The 21884-nt window shown below is 38.0% G+C and overlaps 1 protein-coding gene across 2 annotated transcripts in view; it reads right to left on the bottom strand.

Annotated features, from left to right (window-relative positions):
• Positions 1–21110, bottom strand: part of LOC136711542 (glutamate decarboxylase 1) — a 22418-nt gene extending 1308 nt beyond the window's left edge. Inside the window, exons 1-17 of one of the 2 annotated variants that reach the window (XM_066687865.1) lie at positions 20647–21110; positions 19274–19441; positions 16733–16795; positions 13088–13246; positions 11886–12128; positions 9884–9974; positions 5517–5629; positions 4689–4804; positions 4174–4253; positions 4030–4084; positions 3597–3713; positions 3190–3254; positions 3025–3103; positions 2370–2519; positions 1095–1202; positions 555–644; positions 1–444 (exon numbers count right to left, since the gene is read on the bottom strand). The exon at positions 1–444 is cut by the window's left edge and continues 1308 nt beyond it. In XM_066687865.1, the coding sequence (XP_066543962.1) occupies positions 271–444; positions 555–644; positions 1095–1202; positions 2370–2519; positions 3025–3103; positions 3190–3254; positions 3597–3713; positions 4030–4084; positions 4174–4253; positions 4689–4804; positions 5517–5629; positions 9884–9974; positions 11886–12128; positions 13088–13246; positions 16733–16795; positions 19274–19349 (1779 nt within the window). In that variant the 5' untranslated portion in view covers positions 19350–19441; positions 20647–21110 and the 3' untranslated portion in view covers positions 1–270. The remainder of the gene's footprint in view (positions 445–554; positions 645–1094; positions 1203–2369; positions 2520–3024; positions 3104–3189; positions 3255–3596; positions 3714–4029; positions 4085–4173; positions 4254–4688; positions 4805–5516; positions 5630–9883; positions 9975–11885; positions 12129–13087; positions 13247–16732; positions 16796–19273; positions 19442–20646) is intronic. The other variant, XM_066687866.1, reaches the window with a different exon arrangement.
• Positions 21111–21884: the final 774 nt, after the last annotated feature.

The raw sequence follows: 21884 nt of genomic DNA, 5'->3' as shown, positions 1-21884 counted from the left end.
TCTTAAATACAGCCGTTAACTCTAATACGGAATAGTCACTGCTAAAAGACGGAACAAACTGGAATACATACTGACAGAACACGTCTGGATAATACGATTACAGCTCACCTATACCTAAAAAGACCTACAGGCAAGTTTCAAATCCTATGAAATTGCTTCAGATACGACAGGAACATGAAACCTCACTCTAGGTCCTTTTAGAGTCGGCCATGTCAAGCTGGTTAAAAAAGGCCTCCGCTAGGACACCCCCTCTGCAGAGTTGGCATCCTTTTACAAGTCCTGCCCCAGTCTCTCGATCTCGTCAATCAGGAAGTCAATGTCGGACTTTGTGGCTGCGGGGTTGGAGATGACCATCCTAAAGAAGTTGACTTTGTCTCCCTGAGGCTGGTAGCCAACCATAGTGGACCCCGACTCCATCATCCTTGCTTTAATTTTCGGAGCCACCTATAATAATAATAATAATAATAATTATTATTATTATAATAATAATAAGAGACAATTTACTTATGTCAGTGTCATGATTTGGTCAGGAGACGCAGTGATTGGTTTCCTACCTTATGTAACCTTTCCCGTCTCTCCTCACAGTTACCCATGCTCCGCAGGCTTGGAGGAATGTACCAGAAGCAGACATTTGTGTGCTGAGGCTGTGAATTATAACAGAAGAAAACCCTGAAAACTCCAAGGAAATGATATGCCTTGTTCTTGTAACAGTCCCACATGTCAAAATAGCATGACACAGCCTTCAAGAAACTGGTGATGTGCAATTGTTTGTGACTTTTCATATAGTGCCTCATTGAAAATATTTGTCTCCCTATGTCATCGTGGCATCACCATACCTCTGCTCCTAAATAGACAGGGGCCGGGCTGGGATTGGTAACGTAGATCTGAAAGGCTTCATATCTACTTGCCACTACATTAGGCTCCCAACGCGGTTATTAATGACACAATGAGTTGGGTGTGAAAGATAATGGGATCTACTTTATATTCATTAGATATTTTCTGCTCTGACGTTTAATCCATTGGTCATGTTGGTTATCTTTAGACGCAGGATAAAAAAGAAAAAAAAAGAAAACAGGCAATAAGTGGAGCCTCACCTCTCCGTCGAAAACCATTTCATAGCCTTCTCGGTTCTTGATTTTTGTGTAGAGATACTCCGAGAGCTCCAAGCACTTGTTAATCTGCTGTTCGAAACCTACTGTTCCCTTTGGAGAAAGAAACCAGTATATAATATAAATACAAAAACATACTTTATATACTGAAACAAGTGATTGCTTTAGATTTCTGCAAATGTACCTGACATGCAGGTATACACCAATCAGTCATAACATTATGACCACCTGCCTAATATTGTGTAGGTCCCCCTTTTGGCGCCAAAACAGCCCTGACCCCTCAAGGCATGGACTCCATGGACTGTAAGTTGCGAGGTGGGGCCTCCATGGATTGGACTTGTTTGTCCAGCACATCCCACAGATGCTCGATTGGATTGAGATCTGGAAAATTTGGAGGCCCACCTTGAACTCGTGATTCATCAGACCAGGCCACCTTCTTCCATTGCTCCATGGTCCAGTTCTGATACTCACGTGCCCATTGTAGCAGCTTTCGGCAGTGGACAGGGGTCAGCATGGGCACCCTGACTGGTCTGCAGCTACGCAGCCCCATACGCAACAAACTGCGATGCACTGTGTGTTCTGACACCTTTCTATCAGAACCAGCATTAACTTTTTCAGCAATTTGAGCTACAGTAGCTCGTCTGTTGGATCGGACCACACGGGCCAGCCTTCTCTCCCCACGTGTATCAATGAGCCTTGGCCGCCCATGACCCTTTTCACCGCTTTTCCTTCCTTGGACCACTTTTGATAGGTACTGACCACTGCAGACCGGGAACACCCCACAAGAGCTGCAGTTTTGGAGTTGCTCTGACCCAGTCGTCTAGCCATCACAATTTGGCCCTTGTCAAAGTTGCTCAGATCCTGACGCTTGCCCATTTTTCCTGCTTCTAACACATCAACTTTGAGGACAAAATGTTCACTTGCTGCCTAATATATCCCACCCACTGACAGGTGCCATGATAACGAGATTATCAGTGTTATTCACTTCACCTGTCAGTGGTCATAATGTTATGGCTGATAAGCAATACATGTGAGGCAGCTCATGCCATGCTTGCAATGAAGAACTCACAACCAGCATTAAACATTGCCTATGTCATTATCAGCACGTCTGAGCATTAAAGTCTTCATCCAACTGGATTTCCTTGCATGTGTTTGAAGCATTTTCCTAGCATGAACCCTGGATTTGTTGCCGTTGGGTTATCGTGAGCTGCCTGAACACATTAGGGCTTGGTAGAGGAAGTGTGCCCTGTGGAAATCTACCTTTGCTTTCCACATGAGCCAGAATTTGAAGATATCCACATGACGCCCGCATTGAATCGCCTTGTCGCCGGTGTCATACGTGACGTCGTACTGTTTGTCTGGCTGGAAGAGGTAGCCAGCACACATCTGATTGCAGCCTTGGAGAACACCCTGCAGGGGAATCACAGCACAGAGAGGTCATCACTTCAGACTAACGACAAGAGACACCCTTCTCATCTCACATTATACAGAACTGGCTGCATTTCAATTCTGTCATGAAATCATTTCTGACGCCAGGTGTGCCAAAGGACAAACAACACAAAACTGTTTTCTGATGTGCCACAATAACACAAAATGCTGCTTTTGCAGTTGGTCGTTTTAAATATTGCCTATATTGTCTTTGAAACAAAATTGTATATATTGTACTGAAGAGATAAACCCAAGTCAGACAAGCCAGGTGAATGGCATTTGGGAAGATAAAGGAGATCCATCAAGTGACAGAATTCAGACATCCCAGCATGCCTTTCATTTTGTCTCAGATAAACACCCTGAATTAGGCAATAATTAACAGTTCCCCAGCGTGCAGGCATTTGCAGTATGTGTCAGAGTCTGTGTGTGAGTGTAGGTGTGTGTGTGAGAGTCAGAGAGAGATAGAGAGAGTGTGTACACGTCTTACCTTTTCTCTGACCAGAATGGCAGAACACTGTAACAGCACCCCCATCATCTTGTGTGGGTTCCAGGTCACAGAGTTGGCTCTGCAACAACAATAATATGCTTAGGATAACACGCCACAGCTGCGGGATTTTTTATCACTAGCAATACATGTGAAAAAGTTCTGTACCTCTCAATGCCATTTAATTTATGACGGTGCTTTCGGGACATCAGCAGTCCACCTCCCCAGGCAGCCTGTTCACAGGAAAACAACACCGCATAATTATACAATCCACGGAGAAGGCAGCTCAAGCGACTGGATGTCAGATGAAATAGTGATCTGTTCTTACTGGGTCTAAATACCCAGCTAAATACATCTTAGCACTGACAGTGCTTCACAACCAGAATTTCTGCTCTATTTATGCTGTTTACAGTATTATTTATTTTCCTGGACGCCACTGGATTACAGGATTTGCAGCTGCATTGCACATTATATATAATTTGATCACACAGAGAAAGCGAGAATAGCAAAATGACTAATTATACCAATGCAAATTAACTAATAAAATAAAGTAAACAACAATGAAGTACACTCACATCAACATGTAGCCACAAATTGTACTTTTCACAGATGTCTGCGATCTCGTAGATGGGATCAAAGGCTCCGAACACCGTGGAGCCCGCAGTGGCGTTGACGAACAGTGGCACGTGTCCCTGGGAGAAACAACACATTCATACTGGTCACTAACTCTGCAGCTTCAGTCATTACTGTTCCCTGCACTGATCTGGAAGAGAGCGTTCAATGAACAACACCGTAACAATGGAAAAGTATTCACATCGTTCGAAATTATATCATTCTGAAATTTATTCAACTGAGTGATAATCACACAACGCTCATTTATCAAGGATATCTTTTCATTGTATATTAAGCACTGATTAAACTGAGTTGACACCAGGGCTGTGTAAACCTTTGCATGCCACTCCATAGTTTTTTTCTGAAGGTAAAATATGTATACACAACAAAGCCCACCTTTTGCTTGGCATCAAGGATCTTTGCCTCAAGATCAGCCGGGATCACTCTTCCTCTACAACAAGATGGAGACACAGATGTGAAATAACCTTTTACGCTGATTGTAGAGGCTGCAAAGAGCAGCACAAAGGCAGAAGGCCCTACCTTTCATCGCATTTGAGCAAAATAACGTTTTCTGTTCCAAAGCCCAGAGCAGCACCGGCTTTCTTTATCGAATAATGGCTCTGCAATAAAGAAAAAGACACACAAAATGTCTGAGTTGAATACATTTTGGTCATACCTGGTTTATCAGTCAGTGGTAAATACAGAGAGAAAGCCATAAGTGCTGAATTATAGTAATACACTGATTTTAAATTTCAAACACCTTTCAGCACTTCCATAGCAGCTCTTATATAATGCACTTAGATCCATCAGGACTTTAATGTATAATTTATTCAATTTAAGTCCTGCAATTCTACATACAGTTATTAATCAGAAATAGCATCCAGCATAATTGAAGGAATATGTCAGAACAAAACAGTAATGCATACTACAAGCACTGAGTTCATGATTAGATACTGGAAATGATTTACAGTGTTAGTACTGTGAAGCAGTAGCACCACTGAATGTGTACATTCTTTCAATTTCTAATCACGCGTGTTATGAGCATGAAGACGTACATGTTCTGATGTAAAAAGGATGAGTTTGGGAACTGCAGCCATGCCTTTGGTTTTGACTTCAGGGAAATACTTATAGCGAGCTGCCATCACACTGTACATGTTTGAAATGGCTCCTCCTACAAGGAGAGAAGAAATTAACACAAGCCAGACATTTCTATAGTAGCCTAAATGACTGACGAATACCTAGCACCCTCCCGCTGTGAAAATGTGTCTTTGATTTCTGAGACTCTCTCTTTAGGATGTTAGGGGGAGATACCTCTTTATGTTGCACAGGAAATTAACAGCCTAAAACAAACACGATGATATCAGCTCCTACACCGAGGAGCTGTCAGACGCCTGCTCGAGTGGATTTCTCTGGCAGTGCTTTAAATTAAAATATATATATATATATCAACACTGGAGGACTTTCATGTGTGTGTTTTTAGTAACCCAAAATACACTTCATTATGGGAGATCCTCTGAAAGAACTTTTCAAATATGTTTGCTGTACTGAAATATGATATAACACACATTCAGACCAGATGTTGTTTTGTGTGTGTGTGTGTGTGTGTGTGTGTGTGTAATCAAGGCTCATTTTCATAATCTGGTATTATTCTGTATCTCTTTTGCAATATATTTTGTTAAGGGGTAGTTTTAAATATGTATAAATGCAAACGTGACTATCTTGCAAGCTATTTACCGAGCAGGGTTGCTGATGAGAGAGGTCAGTAGTGCTCTCTGCCCTGGTCTGCACTGTTCTGCACTGGTATGCTAGAGTTTAAAGGGATTCTCCATTCAGTATCTCACTTCTGACAGTGTCCCAGTTAAATGAAGAGACGGGCTACTCACCTGGGGAAAATATCCCGTCGCCTTCTCCGCCCTGCCAGCCGATCATCTCCCTCATTTTCTTCAGGGTCAGCTGCTCCATGAGCACAAACACTGGGGCAATTTCATAGGTAAACCTGTGAGACAAACGGCAGCTCACATCACCGCACAGAAAAATAATCATTCTTCCTGCCCGTTTTCAGCTTCAAACTTTCACAAAGAGAAAGTAAATAAAGGCAGCAACCAGCAGTCGTAGAACTAGTCAATCATGTTGAGTTTTCAGCGGAATCAGGCAGAAACAAGGGTAATCACAGCCCATAAACCATCACATCAGATGTGTGGTCTACAGGAATTGAACTCCCTATATAAGTATTTTTGGAGGAAGATCAGTTTCAGCATAGATTGATTATCTGCACTTTGTTTTTTAATGCAGATAACCTCCAGAGACCTGGCTTGAAATCCAATTTAGGTTATAACAGAAGTAAGCTTTGTGATGTTATGAACTGAAGCCCATATCACAAAACTCCTAAAAAAAACTATCCTCTGCACTGCAGTCTCACAAAAGCATGTCAGAGATCTAATGATAGAGGAGACTGAGTCCCTCGCTTACACAAGTGTGTGAGGTTATCTGCTTGTACCCTGACACAAAGATTCAGTTTACAGTGTCATACAATCTGCCCCATTCACTCCATTCCCCCACTGCCCATTCAATGTATACTAAAATGAAAATGTTCATCTATAAATTACTCTAGCTTCTCTAAAAACAATCCATGCACATACACATCAGGGGAAGTAGGTACAGATTTTGTATTATTATTAATCGCAAGCAAGGGTAGTAAGCAGAAATAACAGCCCTACTAAATCTTGATGCGAGTACTGTCAGGTTTAGTTATGGACTTGGAGGCACTGAAACAGTGTGAGAAAGACTAGCTTAGGTGTAACATGAAAAACATGTTAAAAGGATGAGGTGGTGGATGCAGGTGTGTGCGTGTATGTGTGTGTGTGTGTGTGTGTGTGTGTGTACAGGTACGTTGCTGCAATCCTCAGTGTACAGACTGCTCGGAGAGATCCAATTACAGGAGAGTATAGGTCTGTGTCTCCTCTATAAACTCCCATTTCATTGGGTTCATTTGTTTACTATGAGCTAAAGCAGAGCACACAGCCATGCTGATACATTTACTGGTTTCATGGTATCTGTCTGAAAATAACTATACAATTTTGCTGCTCTCCCAAAAAATCTTTTTACTAGATTCATAATTTGAAATCTGTCAACAGCAGAATGAAAAAATAAAGTGGCTTTCAGTGTTCCCAAAAAAACACACAAACAAGAAATACTATTACCAGTATATAAGCAAAAACTACAGGAAAAAATAAAGATAACTACCTACCTACCTATAAATCTAATTATATTTATAATTAATAGAAGTCATTAGATAAAATCTATTTCAAGATTAATTGAAGACAATATTTGAAATGAATATTTAAACTTTCTTTTACTTATTTAAATATGCACTGGCTTTGAGGCTCATCTCTAAAGCTCATACAAACTGACACACATGGACACACATGCAAATCAAGACAGGCACAGTATTCTGTTTGATTTAGATTTTTATGCTAATATGTTTTAACTTCAGTAATTACATTTTGGTTCATGTGGGAAAGAAACATACTGAAATAATCTATTGGCCTGTGAGATTTGTAATTAAATGGGAACATTTGCTACATTATATCTGCCATAATAAAAAGAGTCAGTCAATTTGAATGGGACATATCAGTTTAGAAATCTGTAGCTTGTGGCTTTGAGAGATAAGAGCTAATTTAGTTTGAGATATGCTTCCTGAATAGGGGACAGAGAGCCACTAGCAAGGCAATGTAAGAGTCCCTGGGGATATGGGGGCGAAAAGATAGGTTTCAAAATAGAAACAATTATATGTTAGGATTATTTTAAACCACAAAATCATAATACAGTGAATCTAGCTCAGACCCTGCTCTGTGCAGTTAAGAGGCATGGAAAAATAAGACTTATTATTATGATTAACATATTTTATTATTATTAGTGTTGTTGTTTTTGGTACTTCTACAATGTAATTTTAAAAATACAATACAAAAAAATCCATGGCTTCAGAGATGTTTTTGTATATCTACTCATCACTTGCCATTATATACTGAATATTCCTCAGGCGTTTTCCTTTAATCCATGTTCACTTCGTCTTTCTCATTCAGACTGCTTTTTAGACTAATGGGTCATGGCTACCTTTTTACAGGGCCGGTTACACAACAAGTTGTTTTGTTTGGTTTGTGTTCCACATGCAGATTAAAAAAAAAAAAAAAGCCTTTTAGACACATGAAGCAGACTGACAAAAAATAATTAAGATTATTGACCAATGCCGCAAAAATCTTGATGTAATTATTCATGTGAAATTATCCTCATGATAACCCCTAAGGACAATTTTATTAGCACATTAGGCGCCAGTCAATATGTGTCAGGAGTAATTATAAATGATGATTTTCTAATTAGTCATTACAAATAACAAGTGAGCAGACGGATCTCAAATATACATACTGCTTCCGTGAAACACACGGTGCTCCACTCAGTAATTGGGAAATATTCAGTGGCACGTTAGCAGAGATGGGAGTTGTGATAAATATAAAGCTCGACACAAACAGGTGAAAGTTTCAATAAAACCTTTAAAAATAGTCAAATAAAGCAGTTAAAATGCATTACACCATTGCAGGCTGCATAAAAAATCATCCATGACCTTAAAAGGTCAATCCTTAGGAGGACTTCTTATTTTTTCTGTTAAGTTAAAACCACAGGAAAGCAATGATCTGTGTAGTTGTTCTAAATACCACAGCTGCACTAAGAAACATTTCCTGGACTAATATTTTATCAGCTTGTCAGTTATTTCCTTAATTTAAATTATAATCTTTAAGTATGTACTGTATTTTGGAAATGTAAAACACAATATATCAGTGTATATTCAATTACATCCAGTCATACATATGACATCTCTTCCCATTGTAAGAAAATAGCTTTAGATCGCTCTTGAGCGGGGTTTTAAATATGCAAGATAAAGCAAGAAAAAGTGATAAGGCGACTTTTCTTGTGTGGTTGTCATGCAAAAACAGCAAATAAAACAGATTGCTAGGTACTGTATAATTGTGTGTTTTCGCATGTGTATCTTGGCCAGTGTGTCACTTTTTTTTTTTAACACGTTTTGAGGGCTCATTGTCCTTGAAGTGGTGTTGTTCTCATCAACTTCAATTTCCAATAATTCAAAAAATATTTTAGATTACAATGAAGTTAATCAATCTGTGGGAACAATCTGCTTAACGGATGACACATAAAATCCACATGCTCTTCTGATATGCTCCAACCAGTTATTTTATTGCCTTGGGATACATTCAGTGACTGTATGGCCACATCTGGCAATCTGTTAATACCAGCTCACAATCAGCCAGAGTCAATGGAGCGTGAACTTATATCTAGGACAAGTCGACTGCACACATTGCACATTAGTATTCAGTCTCGTTCTGCTCATATTTTCCAAGGAAAACCAATATGCAATTATTATTTGATTTGTTCTACAGTTAACGATTGTTCTAACAAAAAGTCTCAGGGGGACACAACTCTTTTTTTATATATTATTTTTATTTTTCCATGGGGTTTGACATCACACACACACATACACACACACATAGAATAAATCAGTCTTGAGCCCTGCCCTGTGTGACTGCAAAATGTAGATCAATATGCAATTTGTGTTGCCTGTAGGGGAATAGTATAGGTGATCACAGCATTGGTGAAACCAATATATATTTATATATATATTTACATGAAGTGTTTCGTTTTTAACCAACGAATGTACACCACTGAGATGATCTGTCAGTTGCCCTCATCACACACGATCACTTTACAATTACATTACACATTAAAATATAAATAGAATTAATTTACTGTGCTGATTTCATTGAGCTATATGATTCTTAAAGTACAGCAAAACATGTTTTTCAATGAATAGCCTAAAAGGCATAAATGACAGGGTCTAGGAATTGAGGAAGTGGCCCGTCTTTGCTTCCTTCTCTTCACAATAGGGGGCACTATAATTACACCACTTAAGAGATTTCATTTGCCATCCCAGTGCAGGGCCCCAGAGGATGCATTGTATAACCAGAATCAAGATAAATGTCTTCAGGCTCTGCATTCTTGGTATTCATTCGCTTTTAAAAAGTGATCTGACCTGTGAAACTCTCTAACAGTGATGCCGACATTAATGCATTTTCCTTTCAAAGATCACAGAACATACACACAAAGGAAACATGGCTTTATTTGCTCCTCTTGTGTTCCTCGTTATTCAATGAGAAACAAAGAATCAAAAAAAGCAACTTACATGTTAGTGTTGGCAGTTGAGGTAAGCCATTCTCCAGCTAGCCCAATAATATCCAGTCCACTGGAAAGCTGATTGAAGAACCTGGGGTGCCCTAGAAAAAATGATTATACAAGGGATTAATATGTTTCATGGGCACAGGATGCTCTTGCTTTCCCTCACATATTAGGACATTTTAGGCTGTGTCTGATGCACTCAGCTCACAGAAGCACTAAGATTATAATATGTGATCCAGCCAGTATCAGAGTAATTTAGAGAAAAGCCAGGTTACCCCAAGGATTTAATCAGAAATGCTTGAATAGGAGAAGAAATAAGAAAGTATTTCTCTAGAAGTAATACCTAAAGACATAAGTAAATAAATAAATACACAGGGCTGTCTGTTGTCTTCTGAGCAGTAAGAATATGTGTGTTATGTGTCAATTGAGTCAAAATGAGTTTATTAATATGCAATCCATTCAATCATTCATTCAATCCTTATTTAAATTGATTTTGTTATTATTCTTCTAGATGGAGAAAAATAATCCATGTTGATATTTATTTTTCAAAAAATATGTATTGAATTCTCATTATTTGATCATTTTCTGCAGCTATTTAATTATTTCAGCAAACGGTTAAAAATGTTTTGTGGAAAATGCAAAGAAATACAGATTACATCTGATGACAAATTGTACAAAGTTTTACTGAGAGGATTCGGTCAGTTTGCTATCAAAAGATTACACTTGTATGTATATGCCACAGATTTGGCTGTGTGCTGTGTTAAATAAAATAAAAGGCACACAGAAATACAGTTAAATGCAACATAATGCTGTTATTTTTAACAAAAATTAATTTAGTAAAACAATAAATGTTTTTTTTTTCCTCTTGGTTTGGATTATTCATAATGGCCTTTTCACCAACAGAAACACTATTAAAAGGACGTACATTTGATTTGTTATAGAGAAAATACAAATAAAGCTATACGTGTTGATATTTCAAACAGAAACACCAGTTGTCAGTTGTCTGACCTGCAGCCTTTGCAATTTCAGCACCAAGGACAGATACCCGATACAAACGCAATTCACTAAAAAACGTCAAACTTTTGAAATAGTTATAGATCAACTTTTATACTATGCTAATAATAATGTTTACTTGCTGATCTTTTTACGAACTTTAAGCCATTTCATTTTAATATATTCGCATTTGCTTGGATTTGATTCCTGTAAAGTGTCAGCTCAGCTGTACCACACAACTCACAGATCTATATCCGGACCTGCCAGGATGTAGTTAAGTAGCGATCAAAGATATCAAGGGAAAAACTTCGCCTCACATTGCGATTTTGAAGATTGTATGTCATGGCTACTGTTCAGAGGAAAAATGCGACATCTTTACTGAAATCGTTACAAATGAGAAAAAGCAGTCAAGCGTGAAGGCTCACTTTGTTGCTGTGAAAGTCACTAATTTCAAGCCTTTACTGAATATTCAGCTAGCCTATAGATTGTATGACATTCAATAATATCGTGTCTGTTATACAGATATCGCGACCAAACAATATTTTATTTTTAACACTAGACAACAAAGCATATAGTAAATACTTGACATTTCCAGAATATCTCATGTGCCAATAAAGATGCCTCCAACCCCCGCGGGCTGCAATGGTGCCGACGAGCGTCATTTTGTATACTATTTATTAATATTTGTTCTGCTATGCACAATATTTAGAGGAACCAACACATGGCTATTTGGAATTCTTCTACTTAATACTATTTATAATATTTTCAAGAACAATTCTGGTCTATGTGTATTAAAGGATTGTCCTTAAATAGACCAGTTAACACGTTACAAACGGCTGGTTTGGAATGAAACACCCGTTAATATGTGGCTACAATGTTATCAGATTGAAAATTAATTAATTAAATAAATACAACATAGAAAACTATATATGTTACATATGTGTGCATTACTAGAGAAATTCCCTCTAGGCGTCCGATGCTCAAATATGAGATTGTGCTCAAATGGCCCCCCTTACCTGTCCTGACTCCATATTTGAGAGTGTCTCTGCAGTCCACCAGGATCTGCTCCAGGGACTCGGGCTGGTCGGAGAGCTCCAGGTTGAAGCCCTCCATGCCCTCCAGCAGCTGGTGGGGATGATGGAAGTCCAGGACTTTGGTGGATCTGTCGAAGGTCTTCCTAACATAGTTCGTGAGAATGTCAACCACCTCCAACAAGAACTGCATGGTCTGTTCTTCACCATTTTTGGCTGGTAATAAATCTGCAGTTGAAGAAAAAAAAACAATAATAATAATAATAATAATAATAATAATAATAATAATAATAAAGAAAGATTATAATTATTACTATGATGATGATGATGATGATGATGAACACCGTATTCACCGAATACATACAGGAACAAGCAGAAATTAACATCTAATTTAGGTATAATTAGAAAACAAATATGCTGTTACACAATCAAGAAATTACAATTTTAGCGAAGAAAAAAATACTACATTGTTGTAAATTATTTTTGAAGCGCTCAGTATCAATAACATAGAAATATTCGCCTAAGGGGTTAGTGAGAAATATTGTATAGACAAAACCATTCATTCTGTCGTTGCACACAAAAACACACACAGACACGCTTATGTATTCAGATATGCATCTATTAATTATCCCTTTCAAAACCATTGCCTTTTACACAGTCTATCGATAACCGTCGGCAGAGATGCTGTTAAGGTTGTAAAATAAAAACATGCCCATTTGAATGAGCTCTTACACGGTTATTATTTGAATATCAACAAGTTGAGCCAAATACTTTTAGCTATACAGTCTGTCGGATTCAGAAGAAAGTAACAAAAAGCATTTCATTATTAATAAACAGAGAAATATTGTATTCGAGCACCAGAAATATGAAGTCGGTCTGTCTTTCTTTGAACACCACGCCCTCTTTATAATAAGTCAAATAGAAGGTTTATTGTCATTAATGCGACCAGAGACCCTTAAGTAATATCCCTTAATAATGGCAAAATCCCTCAAACTTCATGACTCACTGGATATTCACAAGACGAGTAGTAGACGCTCTTATTATACCAATGACAAACTATACAACACATTTCTTTCTTTTTTTTTTCTTAATTAACGACAGATCAAAACACTTCAAAACTTTCAATCAGTTGTCAATTTTAAAATGCCATTGCATCTGTTCCTATGAACAATAACCCGCTGACTGACCTCTTGCGAAGAGATTGGAGAAGTCCGTCTCGGTGCGTCTGAACCTGGAGTCCCGGTCGCTGTTCTCGCAGCTCAGCAGGTTCTTGGACGACTGGCGCTCCTTCAGGGAGCTCACGATGCGGCTCTTGTCCTCCAGACTGTTGTTCCTCTGCAGGAACCCTAGGTTGTTACACGGGGTAGAAGAAGAATGAGACGGCCTGTTACCACTTCCCAACATGGTTTCTGGATGTGATGATCACTGCTCCTTTTCTTGAACAGACCCCACTTTTTCAACAGGCACTGCCGTTCTTTGGAGTTTTTCCCAACATTGTCCTGGGAAAGGGTATTTATGGGCATGATTTGCCTGCAGGAGGTTGAGCCCAGTGACATCAGCATCAAAACCCAACCATGCAAGAACAAATATTCGTCATTTAGTGCAGGGGTAAATTTGTATGAAGTCCATCGGACAGATTCCACCTCAGTAAGCAGCCTTTGGGAGGAACTGTAGGATGAGTCAATGCAATTGGAGCCTGCGGGCAGAGTTTATAGACTGAGCGAAGAAGGGCAATGATGTATGATAGCATGGTGAGCCCTTTATTTTATCTACCCCTACTAATACCACAGCGCAAAAGCCCATTACCCAATGTCGTTTAAAACCTCCATTTCCAACTCTGCAAAGCAACCTAACCGTGCCAATCTATTTCTGTTGTAAAAGAGTCAGCTGAGAGGATGATGAAAATGGACATTTGGGATCTTATATTTAAAATGAACTGTAAGATAAAGGGGCGGTTATTTATGTATTGCTATATTGCTATGACAGATTGCTATATAGGGATTTTCTTAGATAAATAGCACAATGCTAAAACGTAAAAGAAAGATGGTTCATCCATTTCCGAGACATTTTGTGGTATTTCATTAAACGCTAGACATAAACGAGAAACACTGCATTGTACTATACATGTTAACTGTAATGCCACGGGTTATTATATAGACTGATTGACAGAGACAGTCAGACAGACATATCAAGAGCCAGACAGAAAGACCGAAGGATGTGTACAGATGTGTGCACCCGTCTCTCTATACCTGTTCACCAATACTTTATTTTTAACGCACAGGCGTCCTGCAATATGTCATCTGGCCCAAAGACTGAAAACAAAGAGCTAAGGCACCCATGCGTTACTGTATCTATCCAGAGAGGAAAATGAAAGTAAGGATTTCTATTACAAAAGCCACGTCTCTGCGGACATCACTGAAAGGGGGACAAAATGGTTCATTAAACCCGAGTCATTTATTTTAAAACATTCAGGCGTCAGATCCCGAGAGAGGCCGAACCCAATCAGACCCCTTTCTATTGAAACACATTGTTTCACATCGAATAAGTATTCGTTTTGCTTGCATGTATTTACTATTTACAAGCAACAAAAACAACAATAATCAAATGGTGAAGAAAAAAAAATCTAATTCAGACAGTGCAGACAATATAGGTTATTTATAGCAAACACCAATTTGAACGAAATCTTTCCAATTTAAATATAAGGTATTTACATGTTGAATTACAGAATAATACGACATTTAAAATAAAACATATTATATTGATATAATTAATGCAAGAAAACAATTACACGGCTAAAAATATATATACGCTATTTACTTCGTCTTTTACACGTCTTCCCATAACTATAATTGGCAATGTGATCAATGTCTGTATATCACAGCTCTACACCCTAATCAGATTATATTTTTTTTTCTCTTTCCCGTTCCTGCGATGTCTACGGAAGACTGGCAGAGCTATCTCAGAAAAACAGGACCCTGACGAATTGCCATTTAATAAGTTTCTCGTTAATCTTTTTTTTTTCCAGAGGGGAGCGTTTTCTCGCCGATAAGGGCTGATGAATTCGAGCTGCGAATCCATGATAGACCACAAAGCATGATTTTATTCCTGCTAACAATATGGATTTTTCTGTTTGGTCCCACGCAAGGTCTGTTGAACCCTGAGCACAAAACCATTTCACACAGACGTGCGAGATTGTTATAGCCGCTATAAATTAAAGTACTTCTGTGTCTCTGGTTTAGCCCTGTAAGTGCCTATTCTTTCTACAAATATACCATCACAAATTCACTTAAAAAGGCCTGCATAACAAACATCCACTGCTTTAATCAACCATACTATTCAAAGATGTAATACACATACTGGGAAAATGAATTGCTATCTATATATATGGACAGAGAGAAGGCTTTTATATATTAGATGCAAGATGCAATATATTTTATTATCCACAAACTGATTGATCTACATTTCGATAAATCAACAGCCATCTCTTTAATCGAAATAGGTTGCGTTCACAGTCACATATTTATTGTTATTTATTTGTAGTAAATAAATTAATTCCTGTAGCCATTTGTTTCTCCTGTCTGACACCAGGTGGCGCTTTGTCCACGTCTAACAGCGAATGAATAGCGAATTCTAGATTCGCGTAATTCATGCCGTGTAATAAGGATAATTATTTTAAGTGGACCTTTTGTGGAAAAAACGCATTCTCCTGTGCGCAGAAGGCCTGCTGGATTCAAGACACGTTTATTTTAAAAAATATATGTTTTTCTTAATCTTGTAATGGTTATGAAAAAAACAACAACGGTACAAATAATCACAAACGAAAATGTCAAGAAGGATCTTTACTTGCATTTCGCAAATGCGCACGACGCACAGTGAGCTTCAATAAGGACAGTGACGAGGATAATATTGATATTTTCATATAAGGGACATGCTTTAAAATAATGTGCCAACAACATTTTACAATCAGTGGTAATCATCATCATCATCATCATCATCATCAAATTGTATAGAAGTACACACTGCAGAATATCAAGGATTAGGTCATTAGGATTATTAGACACAGCAGAGTCTACTTCTAAACTAAATATTGAGTTTACTAATAGTATTCGATTAAATTCTATCAATTTGATCTAATTACATTTCATACGCCGTTTAATAATAATAATGTGTGAAATAACGCGTCCAATCCGAATTCATTCTCTACGGTTTCCGCATTCAACCAAAATGCAATTGCCGATGAGAAAAACATCTTGCACTTTTACAATAAATTGAAATGCTTATATTAAAAAAAAAAAAAAAAAAAAAAAAAAAAACAGACTCCAAAACTAATAAGGCTGAAATACGTTGGATCACTAACAAAATGGACCCAGACATGCTGACTTTTGTGGAAAACTGCTTCATCACCAAAGAAAGTGCCCTAAAAAGTAGCATCATCTGTAATGCACATAATACGGTCTATGCAGGACACATATTGACCCAGACACATAGGGCCTAGGCCATATATATATATATATATATATATATATATATATATATATATATATATATTCTTTCTTTTTGTGCTTGATGACCTTATAGAGGAATGGAAAGAAAGAAATTAGGGCCTTAATTGTTTTCCTAAAGCTTAGCCTATTGTAATATATTTACCAAGATCAAAGACCCGTGAATAAAATACATATTAGACCAAGATACATAGATGCACAGCATGTTTCAGCGTTTATTCATGTGTAGTTGTTTCGTTGCTGAACATAGCCTCCCCAATAACTCAGATGGAATATGAAGACTTCTGTGGGATGAAACATGGTTTGAAGGCAGTGCGGTCTACAACTTACCACAGATCTTCATTCCCAGTTTTCTGGTGCATCCATGAGCAACTCCACACCATGTGTCATAGGCTAAAACAAAATGTTTTGAAAAACTATTGAATAGCCTAGTGGTAGATTTGCAATTGGATTTATTTTCTGGAAATGCAAAAAAAAAAAAAAAAAAAAAAAAAAAAGTACAAACAACAAAAAATAAATCTAAGAAAAACGATTATGCAAAAAAAAAAAAAATGTTTTGCAGCAGACTGAAACAGGCAATGAATTGGCAATTCTCGGTTTTGATTTGACTTGCTCAGTGTGTGGGTTTTATTATGATGATTCCCGGACATCTGAAAGGTTCCTGTCTCATCAGGCCATCAATTAAAGCCATCTGAGACTTGGATGTCTAATAAACGCTGGCACACATCCGGCAAAGCGGCAGTTTAAAATAAACTGGCATGAAATGGGGTCGGGGAAGAGTTCAGGAATTAATTGGGTGAAAAATAGTATTTGACTAGATCGGACTTGCATGACTAGCCGTCGGCCAGCCTGAGATTAGGTTGATCCAAAAACACACCAGTGCGTTACGCATTTTCCTCATATAGCTCTTCTATTGCAGTTTTATATATAGTTATTAGCGGGGATATTATCTCCTCATGTACTCATCACTTCCACTGCAGAAGAGTGGGTTATAGAGTGCATATGTTTAATGTAGCCTACATTGTCAAATACAGAAAAGTGTCGTTTTCTTAAATATAGCATGCAATGTCGATACTAAAAACTATCTAACAGTCTATCAAATTACTGGCAACGAAACAATACAATCTTTTAGCACAATACATGTTTTAGGCTTCTCTCATGTTTGCACAAATATAACGCAAACTTCTCTTTGCAACATACGTTGAGAATAAGAATATAACCCGAAGATTAAGCATATGCTAGAGAAATGGTCCCTGATTTTGCGGTGGTTTTAAATGTGATTGACACAAGAGGAAGAGGTTAATGCTAGCAACGCAGCGCCCATGTATTCGCTACACATTGTGTTCTTATCTGAAAAGTATTTTGTATTCATATGCGATTATAACTAAATATGCAAAATGTATGCATTATAAATTATTCCAAATATATCAACTGGTATTTTGCAACGAAGTGGCAATACAGCGGTGCCCAGTGAGGATTTGGGTTGTGTTTTCGGCAGCCCTCAGTCAGAGGTGTTGCTGACAGTCGTGCGGATGGAGAAGCTCCGACACCCAGAGCAGCCTCAGGTCAGGGAGTGTGAGATAAAGCATGACAGCCAGATAATGACAAACAAGAGGCAGCACACAGTCACAGAGAAATAAAGAGCTCATTTCCAAAGAGAATACAAATCAAACGATGGCACACCCAAAAGCAAAAACACGATCACTAAATTACATTTAAGTCTACATGTAATTTTATGTAAATACATTGAAATAAAAATATTAGGCTACCTATGATTATTTTATAAATTAATATTAATACTCACTAAAATTACATTTTTTTAATATATATATATATATATATATATATATATATATATATATATATATATATATATATATATAAAATTAATATTTAGTGTGTGACTTTTGTAAAGGCTGCGTTTCCGAATAATATTCCACATAATACAGTATATAAATGTATATCACAATTAAAAGAAGAAATACAATAATAAAAAAGGAACATAATTATACATTACTTCGTTTGTGGAGCCTATAGGGAGCTTTCTATTAGTCTGTACTCCGTTTTTTCTTTTCTGTCTGGAGAGGCAGCATTTATCCAGCTGATGCTGACCGTCTCTTGTATTCTGCCATCATGTTATAGGTAATTATGTCATTGAACCATTTTTTTTTCTGGAGCTGATTGTGAAAATTGTTGAGGCAGAACTGTTGGCCGTTTCTGTCTATCCTCCGCATCCTCTCCTTTCCAGTGACACTTCAATAACTCAGCGCAAACCCGGAGCCATTAGGGGCAATTCAGCGCGGCTCCAATTAGCGCCACTTTTCACATAATTACACTTCCAACCACTCACTCAAATCAAATGTTTTAAGATGCCGGGGACAGAGCAAAATTAAAAACACGTATACTAAATAAACTAATGGATTTTATTATTAGACTCTGCGGCTTCATATAATAATAATAATAATAATAATAATAATAATAATAATAATAATAATAATAATAATAAATAATTCATATACATATATATATATATATACAGATAACATTCCACTATAAATATATGTAGAATAGCAAAAAGGAAAATATTTCATAATCAAAACCAAACTAGAACTGCTCTCTACTTTTATTAAATGCATGCTACACTATTTCTGCACTGGCGTATTGATTAATACCGATGCTAGGAAATTATAAAGCATGCAATATTTCCGGAGAGCCAGTCTCGTCTCCAGCGCACAGGCTAATGTTGTCCAGATGGGTGAGATAAGAGGCATTTCCAAATTCGCTCTTTATGTATTTCTGCGAGATGATGAATGACCTGGCTAGAGAGTAAATAGCGCAAGTGAAATGGCGTTTTATCTGCGATAGACCTACTTGTGGATGGGGGTCGTAAATTAGTCGAGTTGGGATCCGGACCGCCGCCAGAGGAGGAAGCTTCAGACGATGCCATCAGTCCTGAGATACAAAAGTCCCCGCTCCAGGGTGGGCTGTCACTTTCTGCAAAACCCCGCTTATTTTACCAGGATGAAAAGTTGCAGGTCACTGTAAAAGGAGAGGAAGGAGAATTGAAATCCGGTGACAAAGCAGGCGCTGTTGGATAGCTTTAGAGAGTGACACACTGCCCATTCTATGCAACACACTGCAACAAACACGATTCAGTTAGTTTTTAATCATTGCATCGTGTCCGGCGAGTGAAACGACTCGAGTCCAGAGACAGGTGCACACTTCAAGGAGACAGGTTCATTTATTTGCATGAACGCAAACCCAGGTAGCTCTGACGTGCCTAAGCACTGGCTGGTGTCAAACCCATGCAAAAACTGGGCAGGGCACGATGTATATTAAAAGGTTCAGAGTCATTAACTCAAAACATAACACTAATTAATTTTCCGGAAATTTTAAAAAATGATCAAAATACCAGGCACAGGAGAGCTACAATAGCTCCCTCTCCACCTGCGGTCCCGGCACAGTTTATTTGGGAGAGGCAGGCTGATATAAATCCTGCTGGTTTGGTTAAATTGCTGTACATCCTGTCTGTGGAAACTGAACTGGTGCAGCAGACCGTGAAGACAGTCTTAATTATAGAAATGGGCAAGAAATGTCAATCTCCTAATAGAAGACTTCAAAAGAAACCTCAACTATCATCCATTTAGATTATGCCAGGTTCATTGTTCAGAAAAATGTGGATACATCGAATTGCATGCATATCCATGACTTCAAGCGTACATTGTTTTTTTAATTTTCCTGTAGGTCAATCGCAAATTATTTCAGCGCAATGCAAATGCAGAATGAGGTCATTCATTATCTGATTAATGGTGTCTACAGATGCAGTTCTTAGAATAAAGTATTGGGAAAACAGCATATTGATTTCCTAATAAACATCAGTAAATAATCACCTGGGTAAAACAATATGTCAATGTCACTGCTGGAAACAAAAATGTATTCTCGGAGACTTTGGGGATTTTGTTGGAACAGTTTATAGAACTAATATGAAATAGAAAACCGAGGGTTTACGAATTTCAAATGCTATAACTTCTGTTGAGTGAAATGACCTGTCTAAGTTTTATTACAATCTTATTTTCACCCTTTTCACAAACTTGTCACATTGGCACTATTTAAGACGTGCTTATTCTCCTGACCCATGGGTGTTTTTAATTATTGCACCCTATTAAATCACAGTAACGAGTCTGTCAAGAAGGAAACGTCTCAAACTTACACAATTTGAAAAAGGATCACAAAATATGTCTTACCGTTGTGTGGATCAGGCAGGTGCACAGGTAGCAGAGTCCAAGAAACTCTCCCTAAACAAGCAAATTAGCGCCTTATAGCCATACAACGTGCAGGGCGTTTATAACACTCCAAGGAAAACGACGTCTGAATATCAATAGACTGCAAAAAATCCATCCACCATGACCTTTTTTTGTTGAAGTACGTATGATTTGCGGGTTTTAAAGCGTGAATCGCCTATTTATCCGCTACTACGCACGCATGACTCACACCAACACCTCCTCTGGTTTGAATGGGGCTCTTCCAATATCCAACAGATCCGCTTTGTCTGCAAAAAAAATCAGAGAGCTTGGGTCGCTTTTCGGTGATAACGTGACTTCTTTTTTTTTTGCAGGTGTTTGATTGCCTTTGGGGCTTTATACCTCGTTTATGAATCCCGATCACGAAGATGGACTTGCGAAGTTTGACCCTATGACTATGAGTAACACAGTACGTACCCAACACACTCCATATGAGGAGAGAAGGAGGGGAAGCTCAGATACCAAGGTGTCTGTCTTCTGTCATTTGAAGACGATGCTATACTTGGTGCTGCCCGAAAACAACCATGACTGTATTATAACAAGTACGAGTTCAAAGCACTGCGATTGTTAAAAAAACTAATGATTTTTACATCAATTCCTTACAAATAACAATAACCAACTTGTATTATGTTCCTTTCCTTTTCCTCCTCTGTACTGTAGATACAAATAGACTATGGAAAAATAAACTTTGCATTACTTTAATGGTGCACCATTTTAAATATGCATTTTTTGGTACTTATTTTTTTCAGTATTTTCTGTTTAGGAACCAGGATATTAGCAGAAATTCAGCTCCGGGAATTGATGGCGTGAAGCTGCGACGCTATCCGCAGGGTGGCGCTAAAGACTCACTGGAATTGAACTCGATTGCCTGTCTTGGTGAAGCATGAATCAACTTGACTGAAAACATTCAAGTTTGTGGACACTCAGTAAACACGATTAATATGAATCGCACATTGACAGACAGGTACGATTATCCTTCCGTGGGTGAAAGAGAAAGACTTTCTCTTAAAGAGAGAGAATGGTATAAGGATATTAATTCATTGTAGATGGGATACTGACGCTATTGCTATTGCCCTCAGCACTGTATACACGAAAAGCTTACAGTGTTGGGAAGCTTACACAGGTGAACACAGCATTGGATGTTGGGTAATTATAGTTTACGCATGTGTACATTCAATTAC

This window comes from Amia ocellicauda, chromosome 16, assembly GCF_036373705.1.
Source record: "Amia ocellicauda isolate fAmiCal2 chromosome 16, fAmiCal2.hap1, whole genome shotgun sequence".
Classification (NCBI taxonomy): Eukaryota; Metazoa; Chordata; class Actinopteri; order Amiiformes; family Amiidae; genus Amia; species Amia ocellicauda.
This window is presented reverse-complemented; position numbering and strand designations above follow the sequence as displayed.